Source organism: Mastomys coucha, unplaced genomic scaffold, assembly GCF_008632895.1.
Source record: "Mastomys coucha isolate ucsf_1 unplaced genomic scaffold, UCSF_Mcou_1 pScaffold5, whole genome shotgun sequence".
NCBI lineage: Eukaryota > Metazoa > Chordata > Mammalia > Rodentia > Muridae > Mastomys > Mastomys coucha.
Window position 1 is genome coordinate 72,385,282 of NW_022196911.1, and position 16,780 is coordinate 72,402,061.

At 46.4% G+C, this 16,780-nt stretch overlaps 1 protein-coding gene across 2 annotated transcripts in view; it reads right to left on the reverse strand.

Moving 5' to 3' along the window:
• Positions 1-9,199: 9,199 nt before the first annotated feature.
• The window catches only part of Gosr1 (golgi SNAP receptor complex member 1), a 36,398-nt gene continuing 28,817 nt past the window's right edge, over positions 9,200-16,780 (reverse strand). For both annotated transcript variants that reach the window (XM_031351388.1, XM_031351387.1), the window contains exon 9: positions 9,200-12,810. In XM_031351388.1, coding sequence (XP_031207248.1) covers positions 12,686-12,810 — 125 coding nt within the window. In that variant the 3' untranslated portion in view covers positions 9,200-12,685. The remainder of the gene's footprint in view (positions 12,811-16,780) is intronic.

Consider the following 16,780-nt stretch of genomic DNA (forward strand, 5'->3'; position numbering starts at 1 on the left):
GAGAGAGAGAGAGAGAGAGAGAGAGCAGAGTTACTGTTCTTGTGCTGGATCTGAGTTCAGTTCCCAGTACCCAGATGGTAGCCCACAACCCTCTGTAACTCCAATTCCAGGGATGTCACGCCCTCTTCTGGCATCTGCAGGCATTGCAGGAACATGGTGCATGGAAATAAATACAGGTAAGACATCTATACACAAAATAAAAAAATTTAAAGTTATAAAATATATAATTTAGATTATTAAAAAATACTATCAGTCTATCGGGTGGTGGCGGTACCCATCTTCAGTCCTTGCACTCTGGAGTCAGAGGCAGGCAGATCTCTGAGTTGGAGGCCAGCCTGGTCTATAGATCAAGTTCTAGGATAGCCACGGTTACACAGAGAAACCCTGTTCTATAAAAACAAACAAACCAAACAAGCCAAAACAAACTCTCTGTGTTGTGTGTGGACTCAAGTCTTCCCGTCTTTCTGGAATCTCCAGTTTGTCATTCTTTTCTCCCAAGCCACGTTGTAAACCATTTTCTTGAATATCTTTCTTAATATTCTACACATAAAAACATCTATAAATATAAGTAGGGCTGGCGAGATGGTTCCGCGGGTAAGAACACTGACTGCTCTTCAGAAGGTCCTGAGTTCGGATCCCAGCAACCACATGGTGGCTCACAACCACCTGTAATGAGATCTGACACCCTCTTCTGGTGCGTCTGAAGACAGCTGCAGTGTATTACGCGGGAGCAAGTGGGGCCGGAGCAAGCAGGGCTGGAGCAAGGAGAGGTCCTGAGTTCAATTCCCAGCAGCCACACACATGATGGCTCACGGCCATCTGTACAGCTACGGTGTACTCATACACATAAAATAAATAAAATAAATCCTTTTAAAAAAAGTAAAATATTTCAACAGTCAAGTGGGCAGTGTTGGGACACGTCTTTAATCAAGGCCAGCCTGGTCTGCATACTTGAATAGTTATTTTTTACTAGAAAAAAAAAAGGTATATAGGTGATAAACTCATGAGAAGGCTCTTAACATCCACAACAACTAGGGAAGCGCAAACAAAGGCATGATGGACTGTCCTGATGCGAGCACAATGTCTCAAATTTAAGACTAGACTAAACATTGAGGAGGAGGAGGGTGAACTGGAGTTCCCTATATGAAATGGTAAAAGATGGAGAACAGCTTGGAGTTTTGTTAGCCAGCATGTTTGCCACCATGACCCAGATGTCCCATTCAGTCAGCAAAGGAAGTCAGTGTCCCTGAGCCCCACTGTCACAGTGGCAGCTTCCCATACATGTAATGGCCCCAGCCTGGGGACAATCTGGTGCAATAGCAGGTAAGATTCTGAGGAAATTCTCTCCTCTTCATACAGTGGGATGCTTCTCAGATTCCCAGCAGAGGCCCATGAGTACCTACAGCTGATTCTATGGATAGGGATGAGCACAGTGAGAGCCTGACTAGCCCATCTATCAATAACTCCATGGATAGAAAACTCTAGAAAAGGCAAACTTGTAGTCACGAAACAAAAATAAAAAAACGAAAATCAAACCAAAAAACCAGAGCAAGAGTTGCCTGGGCCTGGGCTGGAGAGAACCTTCAAGGGTGCAAGGGAGCTTGCTGGAGTATCAGGCGATAGTATTTTGGTTTCAAGTGATGATGTCACAGATGTATGCCACAAGTTACCAAGTTGTTAAAGCATTGCACTGTGCCGGTGAGATGGGACACTGGGTATAAGTGCTTGCTGCTCAAGCCCGAGGACTTGAGTTCAAGCCCCAGAACCCACAGTGGAGGGAGAGAATGGACTGTCTGAAGTCGTTCTGTGACCTCCACACGTGTGCCCTGGAGCATGCGTGCGTACATGCACACACACGCACACACACCCTCAGAAGTAAAATAAATTGTACTGATCTGTGCTTATTTCCTATCAATTACACCTATCTGATGCACAGATCATTTCCCTCACTCAACAGCACATCTTGGAGATCGTTCCTAACCAGTACACAGTGTCACCTTTCTCTTTAACAAACACATGTCCAGCTGCTTCCCACCTGACAGCCATTTAGGCTACTTCCAGTCTCTCCCCATAGAACATGGCTGTGATGTTTCCTCTTACATCTACAAGACCGATTCTTTTTTTAAAAAAAAAAAAGATTTATTTTATTTATTTTATGTGTATGAGTAAACTGTAGCTGTACAGATGGCTGTGAGCCATCATGTGTGGGAATTGAACTCAGGACCTCTGTTGGCCCCGCTCGCTCCAGCCCCGCTCGCTCCAGCCCCGCTCGCTCTGGCATAATTCACTGTAGCTGTCTTCAGACGCACCAGAAGAGGGCAGCGTTAGATCTCATGATGGGTGGTTGTGAGCCACCATGTGGTTGCTGGGATCCGAACTCAGGACCTTCGGAAGAGCAATCAGTGCTCTTACCCGCTGAGCCGTCTCGCCAGCCCCCAAGACCAACTCTTAAGAGTGGAAACACTTGGTTGCTGGTTGTATTCATTTGTGACCTTGAAAGATGACCTGCAGTGGTTCTATGACCCTCACAGACCACAGCCCGACGAGTCCGAAATGGAAGGGGTTGCTCTCCCATGGAGAGTCCTACTTGCTGTCACTCTTTGAGTCCAAAGTATTGTCTGCAGCAGGGAAGTCTTAAGCCAGCTGTGGATAGTCAGGAGGCCACATCTACTCTATCTGACTGCTAGACTGAGGAGCACTGAGGAGCAGGGCTGACAGGAGGTCATCGCCAGTGGAGAGAAAGGGGTGTGAGTTTCCAAGGTGTATTGCACTTTGGGGTATGGCTGGATCCTTCCCTTTCTTTGTCCTTTTCCCATATTTATTGAGCACGGGTTAATGTTCATTGTCCTTGGGAATAGAAAGATGGCTTAGGACAGCTCTTTCTCTTGAGGTGACCACAGTCCCCAAGGAGGAGACTGAGCAGTACCCAGTGAATAGAACGGGATGGGACTGAGGGCTATGTTGGGGGTAGGGAGTCCAGAGAATAGAAAGAAAATCAAGAGGAGTTGGGGCAGGCAGGCCAGGGAGCCTTCTGTGAATGGCCATCCAGATGTGTCAATATTAGTGTTTCCTAACCATTGCTCCTATATTGAGATTAGACCCTTCAACGTGATGGTATTAAGAGGTAAATAAAAGCTTTTAGGCAGTTAGTCAGGTGGAAGGGGCCCTCATAAGTAGTATCTTTATAAGAAAAGACAGAAAGCTTGCTTTTCCTGTCAGGGTACAGTGGCCTTCAGCAGGATGGAAGGTGGCTCCTCCTTCTTGAAATTCCCATCCTTTAGAAATGTGAGAAATTGTTTAACCCAGTTCATGGTAATTTGTTATAACAGCTGCATATGAGACACAAAGGCTTTGAAACTGAGCAGAAACATTCACATATCAGAAAACAAATCACTTCTAAATGAGTGTATAATTCTCTCCCATTTAGAATATCCCTGTTATCCTTAAGTGAAACCCAGTGCCCATTAAGCCCTGTGTCTTATGGGCGGTTTTTAAAACAAGATGCATTTCACAGGCAGGCTTGGGGAGAACACACTGGTACCAAAGATAGCGCGATGTCTGTCTTACAGGTGAAGGAAAGAGAGAATGAGACAGGACAGAGAGCAGGACAGTGGCAGTGGAGATCGCACATGACAGCTCTGTCATGAAGAGCGAGGCTGGAGGGCAGACCTGGGCCCACGTGAGGAATCTTATCCCTGGGAGACTGTCAGCTTCCACAGGAACACACCTTGTGGTTAGGGGTCTGGTATGGACATGATGTCTGCCCGGAATAGTCAGGGCTGCTCTGCACAGCCCAAGAAGCAAAGGCAAGCATGTTCAAAGACAGAGAACACAGTAACTCTGAGATGAGGCCCTGGTATAGAGACCAGGCACCAGAGACCAGGCAGCTCTGCTTAGAAACTCTGTCAGGTCAAGGGCAGCTGCTGCTCTGTAGGGGTTGGGGGAGAAATGTGAATTTGAATGCAATGTTAATCGCATATTGTCTCCTCCTCTGTAGGAGAAAGCAACCTCACTAAAAACAGCCCTGTGTATATATGAAGCAGGTGTTAGCTCTCACTAAAGGTTAGCTCTGGTCATACCAGCTACCCGGTTACTGCCATCTTCAGGAGTTCAGCTGGGCCAGCTCACAGACGATCCTCATAGCGGGGCATAGACGATCCTGACAGCTGTTGCTTCCTCATAGAAGGAGAGGGGTGGGGAGGGTTGTGGGACCCTCACCAGGGTATCTAGCCACCCCTCCCAATCAGTATGTATGCAATTCTTGGGGTGGCGTGTATGTAGCTAGTGTGTATAGGCAGAGAGGTGTGAGGAGTCACTATCCATGCTGTATGTGGATCTTCCAGCACTGGCTGCCGTAGGGTCACCTACACTCTTGTTCATAAACTCTCACCATTGCTCTACAAATGAACCTGATAAAGTTCTTAGTTCTCTAGAGTGAGCTTCAGTGGAATCCTACCTGGGTTTGACTTTGGAGTCCAGAAGGAGGGGTACACATTGTTCTTTTGTCTCTCCTTAGGGAAGGCATTTTAGCAATATTTGGCATTCAGTGTTGGCAGGACCCAACACTGAAGCTGAGTTTAGGAAGAGCAATAGTGGTGCCCCTGACAGGGGAATGACACAGACAACCCAAGTGATGTTTAACCACATTTTTTTTTTTAAGACTCATTTATTTAATGTATATGAGCATCCTGTTGCTGACACACCAGAAGAGGGCATCAGACTCCATTATGGACGGTTGTGAGCCTCCATGTGGTTGCTGGAAATTGAACTCATGACCTCCAGAAGAGCAGACAGGCTTGATCTGCTGTGCTCTTAACCACTGAGCCATCTCCCCAGCACCCCAAGTGATGTTTGCAGAGGAAATTTTGGCATGATCTGTCCCTGTAGGGCTTGTAATGTAGGTAGTGGCAGGCCACTTGGGTGGGGGATGTATATGTGGGAAGTCCCTGGGTGGCAATCTTCTTCCGAATGGTGTTTGATGGGTGGGGTCATCCCAAGAATATGTAGATATTTTGAGAACAGCTAAAGGTCTAGAGCAGACAGGACAAGCCCTGGCAGGGGCACTTTAAGGGCAGAGGCATCAGCATGTGCTACAGAGGGAGCCTGCTGCGATGGATGGCTGAGAGGTCTATCTGAGGCAGAGGTGGCTGTCCATAGGAGAGGTATCAGATATCTATAAGATAGATTTCAGACTGTGTCTGAACTGGCAGAAAAATTGGATAAAAGGATGAAATGAAGGTTTGGCTTACTACGTCTCAAGACTGGGAGGCAAAGGGTAAAAAGAAACCTTCAGTTGTGTATTATCTGTATTAATGAGTCCTCCCAAGCCCCCCCCCCCCACACAAAACCTAGAACCCATGGGAAGAGGGGAGAAGCAGAGGTGAATGGACATAGCCTTCAGGTCCAGCCTCCAGTACAGAGAAAGGGAAAATCCAAGAGCAAGCATGTAGCCTGGGGCTTCAGTGTGGCCTAGTATGAGAACCCATGGTCATCATGATCAAAGCTGGAGGTGTGCAAGTTAGGAACTTTGAACAAGCCATGGCTGACTCTCTCTCACAGGCTGTGGGATAAGAGAAGGATGGGGTCACTTAGGAGCTGTGGACACAGAGAAGTGAACAATACAACCATGCACCTGTTCTTGACACAAGCTGTAAAGTCCAAGGTTAATACCAGGACAACTGACAGACCAGCTTATAGGCGCCATTAGATGCACTTGGTCACTAGCAGTGGAGGTCCTCATGGATATCAGGGCTGGGGAACAGCAGAGGAGGGACAGGTGGCACTTCTGAGGGGGGAGCTAGGTATGAGGGAAAGGATGCATGATGCACAGGTTACAGGCCTGAGAGGACAGACTTCACACTTCAGGAGGAACTGGACCTGGGCTGGAGCTTCTAGCAGCTTTGCCCAGACACCTTGGTAGGGCGGGATCTTTGAATAGCAAAGACCCTGGCAGACCTAAGTGACTGAGACTAGTATGTCCAGAAGATGGGAGAACAATGTAAAGTTGATAAGAAAGGTCTGTCTGGGTTCCTTGAAGGTAAATGTGGCAAGAAGTGCATGGAGCCCAAGTTCCCTAAGAAAACAAAACAAACAAAAAACGGACAGAAAAGCCTAAGTCTATGCTAAGGTGCTGCTAGAACACTAAAGCTGTCAGAGCGGTTCACAGGGGCATCCAGGGAAAATAAGAAAATAAGACAAGTGCAGCAGATCAAGCCTGTCCCAGGGCTGACAATTATCCCACCAGACTAAGTAATTTCTCCTGCAGAAGGCTATTAAAGCGGCAGAGACACTGCTGAGTCAGGGGCTCCCTAGCGGCCACATGTGGTGGGTAGAGGGGCACCAGTTGGGGCTACCACAGTTCTAATGAGAGCACCTTCTGCCCCAGGAGCCAGCCTGACCTGAGAGGCAAGTGCAGCAGGGGCAGCAGGGGCAGCAGGGGCAGCAGGGGCAGCAGGGACAGCAGGGCCACATTCTCCTTTGGCTCTGGGCAGGACCAAGAAGCTTGAGTCAGGTGTGTGCTTGTGTGTGTGTGTGCGCGCTAGAGTATGCTAGAAGCAAATGACAGCAGGTTTTTATAGACAGCAGGTTTCACAGAGGTCTTTATCAAGGCTCTCTGTGAAACTTTAATGTTCTTTACAGGATGAGGTTCAGGTCTTTGGGTTATTCTCTCTCTCCCTCCCTCCCTCCCTCCCTTTCCCTTTACTTCTCCCTCTCCCCCTCCCCCCACCTAAGGAAGTTCTACTATATAGGTAGCAGCATAACACTAACTTTTGAGGGTTTTGCAGATTTTGGAGACTCACTGGAGAGACCTGTGAGGTGCACCAGAAGGAGCAAGTATGGGGGCGTTAGTTCACAATGGTACAAAGGTCAGGTGCTGTGGCAGTGGAATGCTCGGGAGCTTTATGGTTTTGTAGGTATAAGTGATCATCCCCACCCCAGGTGACTGGGAGAATTCTGCAACAGCTTGAGCCTGTAAGTGCTAACTATGAAGAAAGGTATTTTGCAAGAGTGGAAACAGATGTTTCCAGAAGCCATAGGGTGTTCAAAATCCCAGGGCTTGGGGGTGGGTGACCTCCCAAGGAGATGTTTTTTAAAAGAGGCCTCCTTTAAAAAAAAGAAAGATTTTAATGTACATGAATGTTTTACCTACGTGTATGTTTATGCACCATGTACATGCAGTGAGCACTGGAAGAGGGAGCTGGATGGCCCGGAACTAGTTACAGACAGTTGCGAGCTGTTACATAGGTGCTGGGAGTGAACCTGGGTTCTCTGCAAAAGCAGCCAGTGCTCTTAACCATTGAGCCATCTCTTCAGCCCCTCCCTGGGAATTTTTGGCTCTAGAGGCCCCCAAAACAACAAAGGTTATTGCCATTGCTGCTGGTTGCATGCAAAACTGGATGATAAGCCCCGGATGCTGAAGACATTGCCATGCTTTGGTTGCAGGACTTGGAGAAATAAAGATGGGATAGGAAGTGTCACACCTCTGTGAGCTCAATCCTGTAGGACCAGAAGTTGCTACTAAGGTTGATGGACAGAATTAAAGTCCAAATTCCCACTCAGCCATGGATGCTGCTTGCTTCATACTTGAAAATGCCAGGCAAGAAGCAGCGGCAATAGTGGTCCAAGTGGTTACAGACCACTCTCAGATTAGACTATCAGAACCAACTCTCTGATTGGATTTCACACTGGGAAATCCGCATCTGGTACTGGGAACTGAGACAAAGCCTGTGACCCGGGAAGGCATAGGCTCCAGGGCAGAAGCAACTGCTATTGCTTGGTTAGGTGATTTTTGTAAGATGAGTTTGTCTAGAGCAGTGGCTCTCAAGTGTGACCATCTAATACAGTTCCTCATGCTGTGGCAACCCCAACCATAAAATCATTTGCAATGCTACTTTATAATTTTGCTTCTGTTATGAATCACAATGTCAATGATCTGGTCAATTATCTGTGTTTTCCAATGGTCTTAGGGGATCCCTATGAAAGGGCTGTTCGGCCCCAAAGGGGTCACAACCCACAGGTTGAGGACCATTGGTTTAGGGCCACCCTCTGAACCAAACTGCCTCTGACTTCAGGAATTCGTATGGGCCGATCACAAAAGATCAGCAGATGGGCTTACTGACTTTGGTGTTCCTTCCTAGAAGGACGGGTTGAGGTCATGGGACTCTCATCTAGCCACTCATCAGTTGTATACAATTCTGCCCTAATTTCATGTGGCCCAAGGAAGGACTAGCTCTATGCAGCTACATCCATGCTGGTTGTAGACCTTCCAGTGTAGCTGCTTTAAGGTCATGAGCTCTGTAAGCAAGCCTAACAAGCACATTGTTTCCCCAGGGTCACCTCTGGTGGAGTTCTTCCTCAGTTGACACTGTCATCTTGCCCAGCGAAGGAATTCTATCATTCTTTCACAAACTCTGCTAGACAGTAGGGGGCTATGGATGCTCTTCAACAGTCACAACAAATCACAGGCTGTTCAGGAAGCTAAGCTGAGCTGCTCCTTGCAGGGTTCCAGGAGAGGTTAAACAGAGAGAAGCAGGAGACCTGGCCACAGCAGCTGCCACAGTCAGGCTATGAGGACCAGTTTGTGAGGCAGAGAATGGAGGATTTGTTTATTCTAGGGTGAAGAAACGACGGACAATGCCACCTTCATATTGAGGCCTCTAATTTTTGCTCAGCAAGCATTCTACTACCGAGCCCATAGGCAGCCCTGGTAGTGTTATCTCTAAAGACAGAAAGCAGGAATAAGAATGTTTGGTTCAGGGCCTGAGAAATGAGGTATTTCTATGTTTTAGAAATTTGAGTTCTTTTGGCCATTTAAGGAGAATGAGGACATTCTTTCTAACAAAAATACACATTTTTATCACAACCCCTGACATTTTATGATAAAGACATCCTTCTTTAAAAACAAATAGTGTGTGGGTGCTTTACCTGTATGTATGTCTGTACCATGTATATGCATGGCACTCAGAGGCCAGAAGAGGGCATGGTACAGTTGTGAGCTGCCATGTAGGTGCTGGGAATTGAACCCAGGTCCTCTGGAAGAACAGCCAGTCAGTCCTCTTAACCACCGAGCCATTTCTTCAAACCCTCTCCTTTATTTTTGAGCCCAAACACTGCCCAACTGTGGAGAAGTCCTTGTAGAAGTGATGTCACAATCTCAGAGGGGCTCAAGTTATCTTGATGGGACAGATAACCACAGACATGGCTATTTAGATATTTAATTTATTAAATTATATAACAAAGTTTCTTCTATACAGTCAGAAAATGCACATTTAGATGAGAACAAAAATTAAGTAAAAATACAATAATATTGGTTCCAAGATGCTATTTTAAAAGCAAAAAATTAGAAAGTGCATTTGGAAAAGAATAGATTAAAAAAAATCTGTATTGGCATTTTTCACGAGGACTCAATCGTCTTCCATCGGAATAAAGTATGATCAGAACTGATTTCTCCCATCACTATGAGCTACTAGGGTGTGGTACAAATATTTTGGTACTAAGATTTTAGATCAGATTGAAAAAAAAATTCTTTAAGACATAGCTCAACTTTCCCAGCTTCTCACCAGGTTATCACTCCTAGACCTTGATTCTTGTCCCCCATTTCCTCTGAGAATGGGGCATATGAGCACACAAGGGAATGAATGAGTTTGGGACTGCAGTGGGAAATGTTGCATCTTTTTGGAGATCAGGCCAAATAATGCCCTCTACTCTAAAACGAGAACAGTGCTCTCAATCCGTCATCTGAGTATGTTTGTCTGCTCTGTCACATCTGCCACAAATGACTTGGGCATGGCCATGTATCCTAACCGCTTAATATTACAAGTTCAAAAGCTCAATGAATTTCCAAAACTCTTACTTAGTTAAAGACAGAAGATAAAGTATTAGAAGCCAGAAAGGTTAGACTCATTCAAAAAGCCACGCCCTCCAGCTGAAATCATCAGCAGTAGGATGGGACAGTAATGTGGCGAAGGCTCACAGCGAGCGCATCAGAGCAGCGAGCATGTTTTCCACTCACATATCCATACCCAGCATGGAAGCACTCAGCTATCTGGCTCAAGAGCAGCCCTTCCTCATCTGTCCCCACTTCTTATCTGAGTACCAGGAAGAAGCAAAAAGATATTCTCAATAAAAGTCAACATTGGCATGAAGGAGAAGGGAAAAGTGAAAGGTGGCCAGGGTAGGAGGCAGAGGATCCTCGGCTTCGGCTTGTGAACTCAGCAGCAATGCATTGCACAAAAGTCCCGGGGACACATGAGAAACTGTAGAGATTTACTGTTTGGAGCCAGGGTTGGTGGTATGTATCAGGGAGCAGTCCAAGGGTCTCAGGAAGCTGAGGCAGGAGTTCAAGGCCAGCCAGGGCTGAACAGTGAGATGCTCTCAAGCCAGGACAGACAAATACACCTGGAATTTTCTGCTGTTGCTTTCCATTTTTCATATCTTTTAGTGAAGTGGGAAGTTTTGAACAGTTACTAAAAATATCTTCTTTTAAAAAAAGTTATTCTGTAAAACCTGTGGCGGAGGAACAACAGTTCACTGGGGTCACAAATAAAAAAATGCTCTTATCTTAGGCTCTGACAAGAAATTCTTCACTGCCAACACCCAAGCCTGATAACTGGGTAAGTCTCAAATGGGAGAAATGAACTTGAAAAAAATATTGAATGTCATAAAACTCAAGTTCCAATGGGCAACCACAGGGTCCTGCACAGGGTGGAACCAGAAGGGGAGGAGCAATCTTTCCTCTAGGGCGCCACAATGGAAGGTCAGACCCCAGCATCTACAGCTAGCCTTCCTTGAAAGAACTGATCTACTCTCAAAAAGAAAACAAGCAACATAATTCCATTTGTTTATCTGAGTGTAGCCTCCTGGGGCAGCCCAGCTGCTGTGCTGTGGTGGGCCACGTCCTAGTTTACGATCACTTATCAGCTTTAGTGAATGAAGCATGTAATCAAACCAGTAGAAAAGACTGGCTGTGTATTTAAATAAATAACTTTATTTATGATACTTCAGATTTAATATCTGCCCACTATATAACAACCAAAATCCCATAAAGCCTAGCTGAGGTACAACTGCCAATCAAGGCCCTTTGAAAAAAATCAAAGATAATGAAGTGTCAGGGAAGAGAAGTTTTGTTCTCTCAAAGAGAATTTAACAAACGAACTTCCCTGATTCTTTAAGGTCCATAGAGGGAAATTTAATTTCCTTTTAAGGGCATGCCCAGTCAACAAGCTGATTAACCCATACTTAGAAAAATAAACCCCATAATTAAGAAAAATATATCAAATGCCTTTCATACCCAGAATGTACTAACACTCCAACAGCAGAATGTCAAAACTGTCAGTCAGTCTCAGACTGGGTGTCCATCTATCCATGAGCAGTAAGTGTATCTAGTTGGCCCAGAGGCACTGTCCCCCACCACAGCATGGTGAAGAGCTACACTCTAATTCCTCTCACTGCCTGTGGACAATGTGCTAGAGGACACTCCAGGGGGACCAGCAGCCTCCTCTCTTGGTGAGCACAGATGTTGGAGTCTTTACACTATCTGCTAGTTCAGTATGACAAGTTATCAGTTTACAGATGCTGAGAAATGGCTAACCTTGAGAAGCATTCACAATTCTGTCACTGTCCAAAGCAAGAGAGAGATGCAGGCAGGAGTCACAGGCCCCTTGGTGGTCATCCTGTGGCCTGGGAGTAGGAAGGAGCCAACAGTGGAGGAAGGGACAGATCTGCACAGGGAAAGAGTACTGTGACATCAGGATAAAATGCTAACCTTGTTCTAGGCTGCACCACACGGACAGCCAGGAAGGCCCGGACAGCCACCCCCCAGTCTTCTCACAGTGGCTCATGAGCAGACCTCACTGAGAACCAAGTCCCCTCCCTCTATCCCTAGTACTAAGCTTCACATATGGGACTGCTAGGGGCAATGACAGACACTTGCCTGCCTGTCAGTGGAAATGCACTTTTATCATATCAAGCAAATATTAGCCCAACGGGAGAAATAGTAAAGCAATGACTGCCCCTCTGCACGGCCTGCCGTCCTGATGTGTTTGGCAGCAGTACAGCTGACCCACTGCTCACACCTGAAACAGGAAAGAGATACCCCTTTTACAGTGCTCTTCATTTCAGACCACCTCAAACATGAGGCTGGCCTACCAACATCTTACAGAACCCGTGGGAAATGGAAGTTTTCTTGACTGCCAAGAGTTAGGGACACAGAATAGAATATAGATCACAGAGAATCAGCAAAAGATAGCTGATTTCTCACCACAAGTATAAGGAAAAGGGTAAGATTTACTTTTATTCACATCCAGTCTCGTAGCTGAAAGAGAAGCCACCTTTGGATGTAGAGAGCCTGGAGCTGTGAGGAGTCCAGCTCTGAGGCCCGCTGCTCATCTGGCTTCCCCAGTCACTGAAGCCAAGGTTCTCAGCTTCTGCTTGCTAACCTCCTAGGAAGACACAAGCAACTGCAACCTTTTGTTGTTTTTAAAATTAAAAACAGAGTAATGTGTATTAGAAAAGATAGCACAGAAAAACTGGCTTCAGCTCAGTCCGATCAGATCAGAGCCACGGGTGCAGTTTAGAATTCATCTGCTGGCAGGCCCATGGCCGGGACTGACCGTCTTTTCCTTTGTAGGTTCCCCACTCCAGATCAGGCCATGAAGGTGGTGGGCAGAGTCCTGGGGCCGTCCTTTCAGTGGAACGCATACAGCAGCAACAAGATGGTACAGATGCCGATGACACCTCCAAGGATGAGCGAGTCACGCCGCTTCCTAAGGTTGATCCTTTGTATCAGGCTGTTGACGGCTGGAAAGCGGTCTTTAGGACACTTTAGTTAAGGTCATACTTCAGAGAGGCCTCTTTAATGGAAAGTTACAGGAATCACAAATAGCCATTAGTGCAGTCCACAACAGCCAAGGACGAGAGACTGTGGCAAAGAGAGGAGCACCCTGCATTCCCAACTGGGATAGACCAGTCCACCCAGTCTGTGTATGGTGCAAGGTCAGAATGACAGAAAGAGAGTCAGTGGAGAAATAAGAATAGCTGCCAGGATCCACTGGAGCCCCTGGGCTTGGCCATGAGTGGGCTCCACAGGGCAGGGGGCCAGACCCCACCCACATCCTCTTTTCCCTTTCCTGTCCCATGCTCCTCTCCTCAGAGACAGAAGCTCTGAAGAAAACCTGGTTCTCTCAACTCCAGGAAGGAATCCTTCTTGTGCTTAGGTAACTGGGTACTAATGAATTATTTAAAAACTTTAGGTTTACTTTGCAGTGATTAGCACACTATAGCAGAGAAATGGGCGAAATGTCAGAGTTGCTCTATTTGGAGAACATTAAAAAAAGGGAAACTGCTGTGGCTTATACCTTTAATTCCAGCACTTGGGAGGCAGAGGCAGGTGGATCTCTGTCAATTTGAGGCCAGCCTGGTCTACAGAGTGAGTTCCAGGATATCCAGGGGTATACAGAGAAGTCCTGTCTTGAAAACCAAAACCAAAACCAAATACGCGCGCACGTGCGCGCACACACACACACACACACACATGTATATGTATATATATGTATATGAGGGGGGAAGCCGGAGCGAGAGCGAGCGAGTGCTGAGCAATTAGGAAGATTTCCATTTTGGACATTTTAGTTAGTATGTCAAGCCATTAACACACTCCCTGCATGTGTAGACCAAAGCTGCTTCTCTGGTAAACTTTTCTGTGAAGATGCCCTTCGTTGTTGATAGAGCCATTACATCAAGTTCAAAAAGACCAATGGCCACGTGGCATTACTTCCTGAGAAATGCCAGTGTTTCCCCCTCTGACTCTACATATTCTATGTACTGTATGATCCTGACTCTAAAATTTCCTCAGTGTCTAGAACACATGCTACTGCATTAATGTATTTCTGGTGAAAAGAAGGGGCAACTGACAGAGAAAGAGTTTTTAAAAATCAGGATCAGGACATATGTATCAAAGAGACAAACCTTTTACCAAGTAAAAACTTTTCTACAGAAAAAAAATCCTTCACTTTTTCTTGTCCAAATCAGGGATAAACAAATCCTTTGGTGATATAAAATTTTATCATCAGGGGCTAGAGATGGTCTGAAGGGACTCTAGCCAGCTAGAGCAGGTAAACATGGCTTTGACAGGCCTTGACTTTCTCCCTGCTTCCCTCTGCCTTGCTAAAAACCATTAGATTCCATTTCCTGAAGTCAGCCACCAAGGTCTATTTATTTGGTCACTTGCTCCTCCTGAGGCTGACTACCAAGGTCCAGGTATCAAAGTATTAAAATCCAGCAATCAAAAGCCCCCTTTGGCTCACCTAGTTAACATGCCTAATTAAATGAAGCACCTCATCCTAACAGGGGTTTCTCATGGTTTCCCTTTATAAACCTCCATTTGCCTATGGGCATCACCTGTCTCCTCTCTATCCAGAGCAGTCCTTTGTCCCACTCCAGGACAAACACTGCTCCCCTCTCTCCCTTATTCCCTTCTCCTCGCCCTTTATCCTCTGTCTTTTGTCTGTGTCTCCTATTCTTTGCCCTCTGTCCCTCTGGGGTAAATAAATCCCCTTTGGTCTGAGAACCTGGTCTTGGAGTTCTAAGCTGATATTTCCTCTCATGGCTCAGAAGTTAAGAATGTTTGCTGCTCTGCCAGAAGACTCAAGTTCTGTTTCCCACAACCCACACACCCACACTGGGCAGTTTACCTCTAACTCCAGCTAAACCCTCCTCTGGCCTTTCTCTGCATGTGCGCTCTCCCTCCCTCCCTGTCTCTGTCTCTGTCTGTCTCTGTCTCTCTTTCTCTCTCTCTCACACACACAAAAGCACTCAAAGAGATGAAAAAATAAAATACCATAAAGTCGTAGCATCAGGAAACCTAAACTATGGTGGATACACTCTTGCTCAGTTCATCGTGCCCACCATCCCTCGATTGTTTACACTTTTGTTATTGTTTTTAAATCGCATTCGTTCTTGCTTATGTTCTTGCTCAGTTGTCTTGCGGACCGCCCCTCCCTTGTTCCTAACAGTCTAGCTCAGGATCGGGACAGTCAGAAGCATTTATACTTACAGTCAAACAGCCATCCCTTGGCTAATGGCTAAGCTAGAAATGGGCACTGGTTTAGGCTGGGGGACTTGGTGACAACTGTTGGAAAGCTTATGCTTTTCCAATGGCCTTCAAGCTGTGTAGCAGCTCTGTCCTCATAAGGAGAGATCCTGCAGAGGGCCAGACTAACACAGAGACAAAAGGTCGTGAAGAGAGGGAGGAGACATGGGAAATCTTGCTGACAGTTACGCTGAAACAACCAAACCGGGTCCTCATGTTTGTATGGCAGGCACTGTGCCACTGAGCCATCTTTTAGGCCCTGAGCACACACACTTTTGGAATGATGAGTGCTTTATCATCATATTGTACGTGGTCACCTATGCTGGAGTGAGCCTTGGTGATGCAGCCATCTGAGTCATTTCTGCTCCTGTAAGTCATCTCATATCCATGTCCCTGGAAGTAACCACAGTAAAGCTCACTGGTTCACCAAAATGGACACTGATCATGTCTATACTTTGGACTGTCTTGGTCTTCTGTGTGGGGTGAGTAGCTAAGTGTATTGCATCACCCCAGAAATGACTCTGTATTTATTGACCTTTATGTGAGTCCTGGAGAGTCAAACTCACATGAGTGACAAGGAGAGAAGCGGGGCTAGCAGAACAGAATGATGATTTCATAGAAAATACACTGGGGGCTGGGGAGATGACTCAGTGGACAAAAGTGCTTGCTATAGACACTTGAGAAACTGAGTCCCCAGGACTCATATACAATGTCCATGCACAGCGCGAGTGCCTGTAATCCTCATGCTCCTATGGGGAGATGGCAGGAGATGCCCTAGAAGCTTAAGGGCCAGCTAGCCTGGGGTAAGCAAAGGAACAATAGACACCCCATCTCACGGTAGGTGGAAGACAAGGACTAGCATCTGAGGCTGTCCTCTGGCTTCCACATGTGTGCCACGGGAACATGCAATGTACACAAAGGAAGAAAGATCACGGGAATTTGAAATGTGAATCTTCACTTTGCCAAATTGTCCTGGCCCCGTGGATATGGGCCAGGCCACTTTTTTGAGCCTACTTCTTTATCTGCAAAAAATCAAAAAGTCCCCACTCTCTCCCCTTTATGGGGTGAGAGATCGTGGTATGGGTAGGAAGGACAGTGCTGTGTAAACTGCTCAGCATGTGTGAACATTCGTGGCTTGGGATGTGTGCTTCTACACTAGACTAATAACATTGACAAGGATTGGTAAATGCCAAGCAATGCCAGGGATATCCTTTTTCTTAGGCAATTAAATATCAGGATAAAAGTGCCCTTAAATTACGATGGACCAGATGATATTCACCTTTTGAAAATCACAATTTCTTCCTCAAAGTCATCTGGGAAGAACCCCCTACCCTGAGCTTCTCTGACGTAATCCTAACTATTTTAAGTTGAGAAGCTAAAATTTTAAAGCAGAGGTCACAACTGACAAATGGAGCCTCTCCCCATCCTGGGACTTGTGTAGTCATATTCTACCAACAGGTATAGCACACCCGCAGTGTCCCCGCCCCTTCCAGGTACCTGCAACTGACGATCTCCAAAGTGACAATTAAACCACAGTGTGAGGCACAGGGGGCGGAGTGAGGGTGGGGGCGGGGGGACGACAGGGTTAAGAACACATGCAGGGAGTACTAATGTGCAGCCAGAGATTTTTTTCCTTTGGTTTTTCGAGATAGGGTTTCTCTGTGTAGCCCTGGCTGTCCTGGAACTCACTCTGTA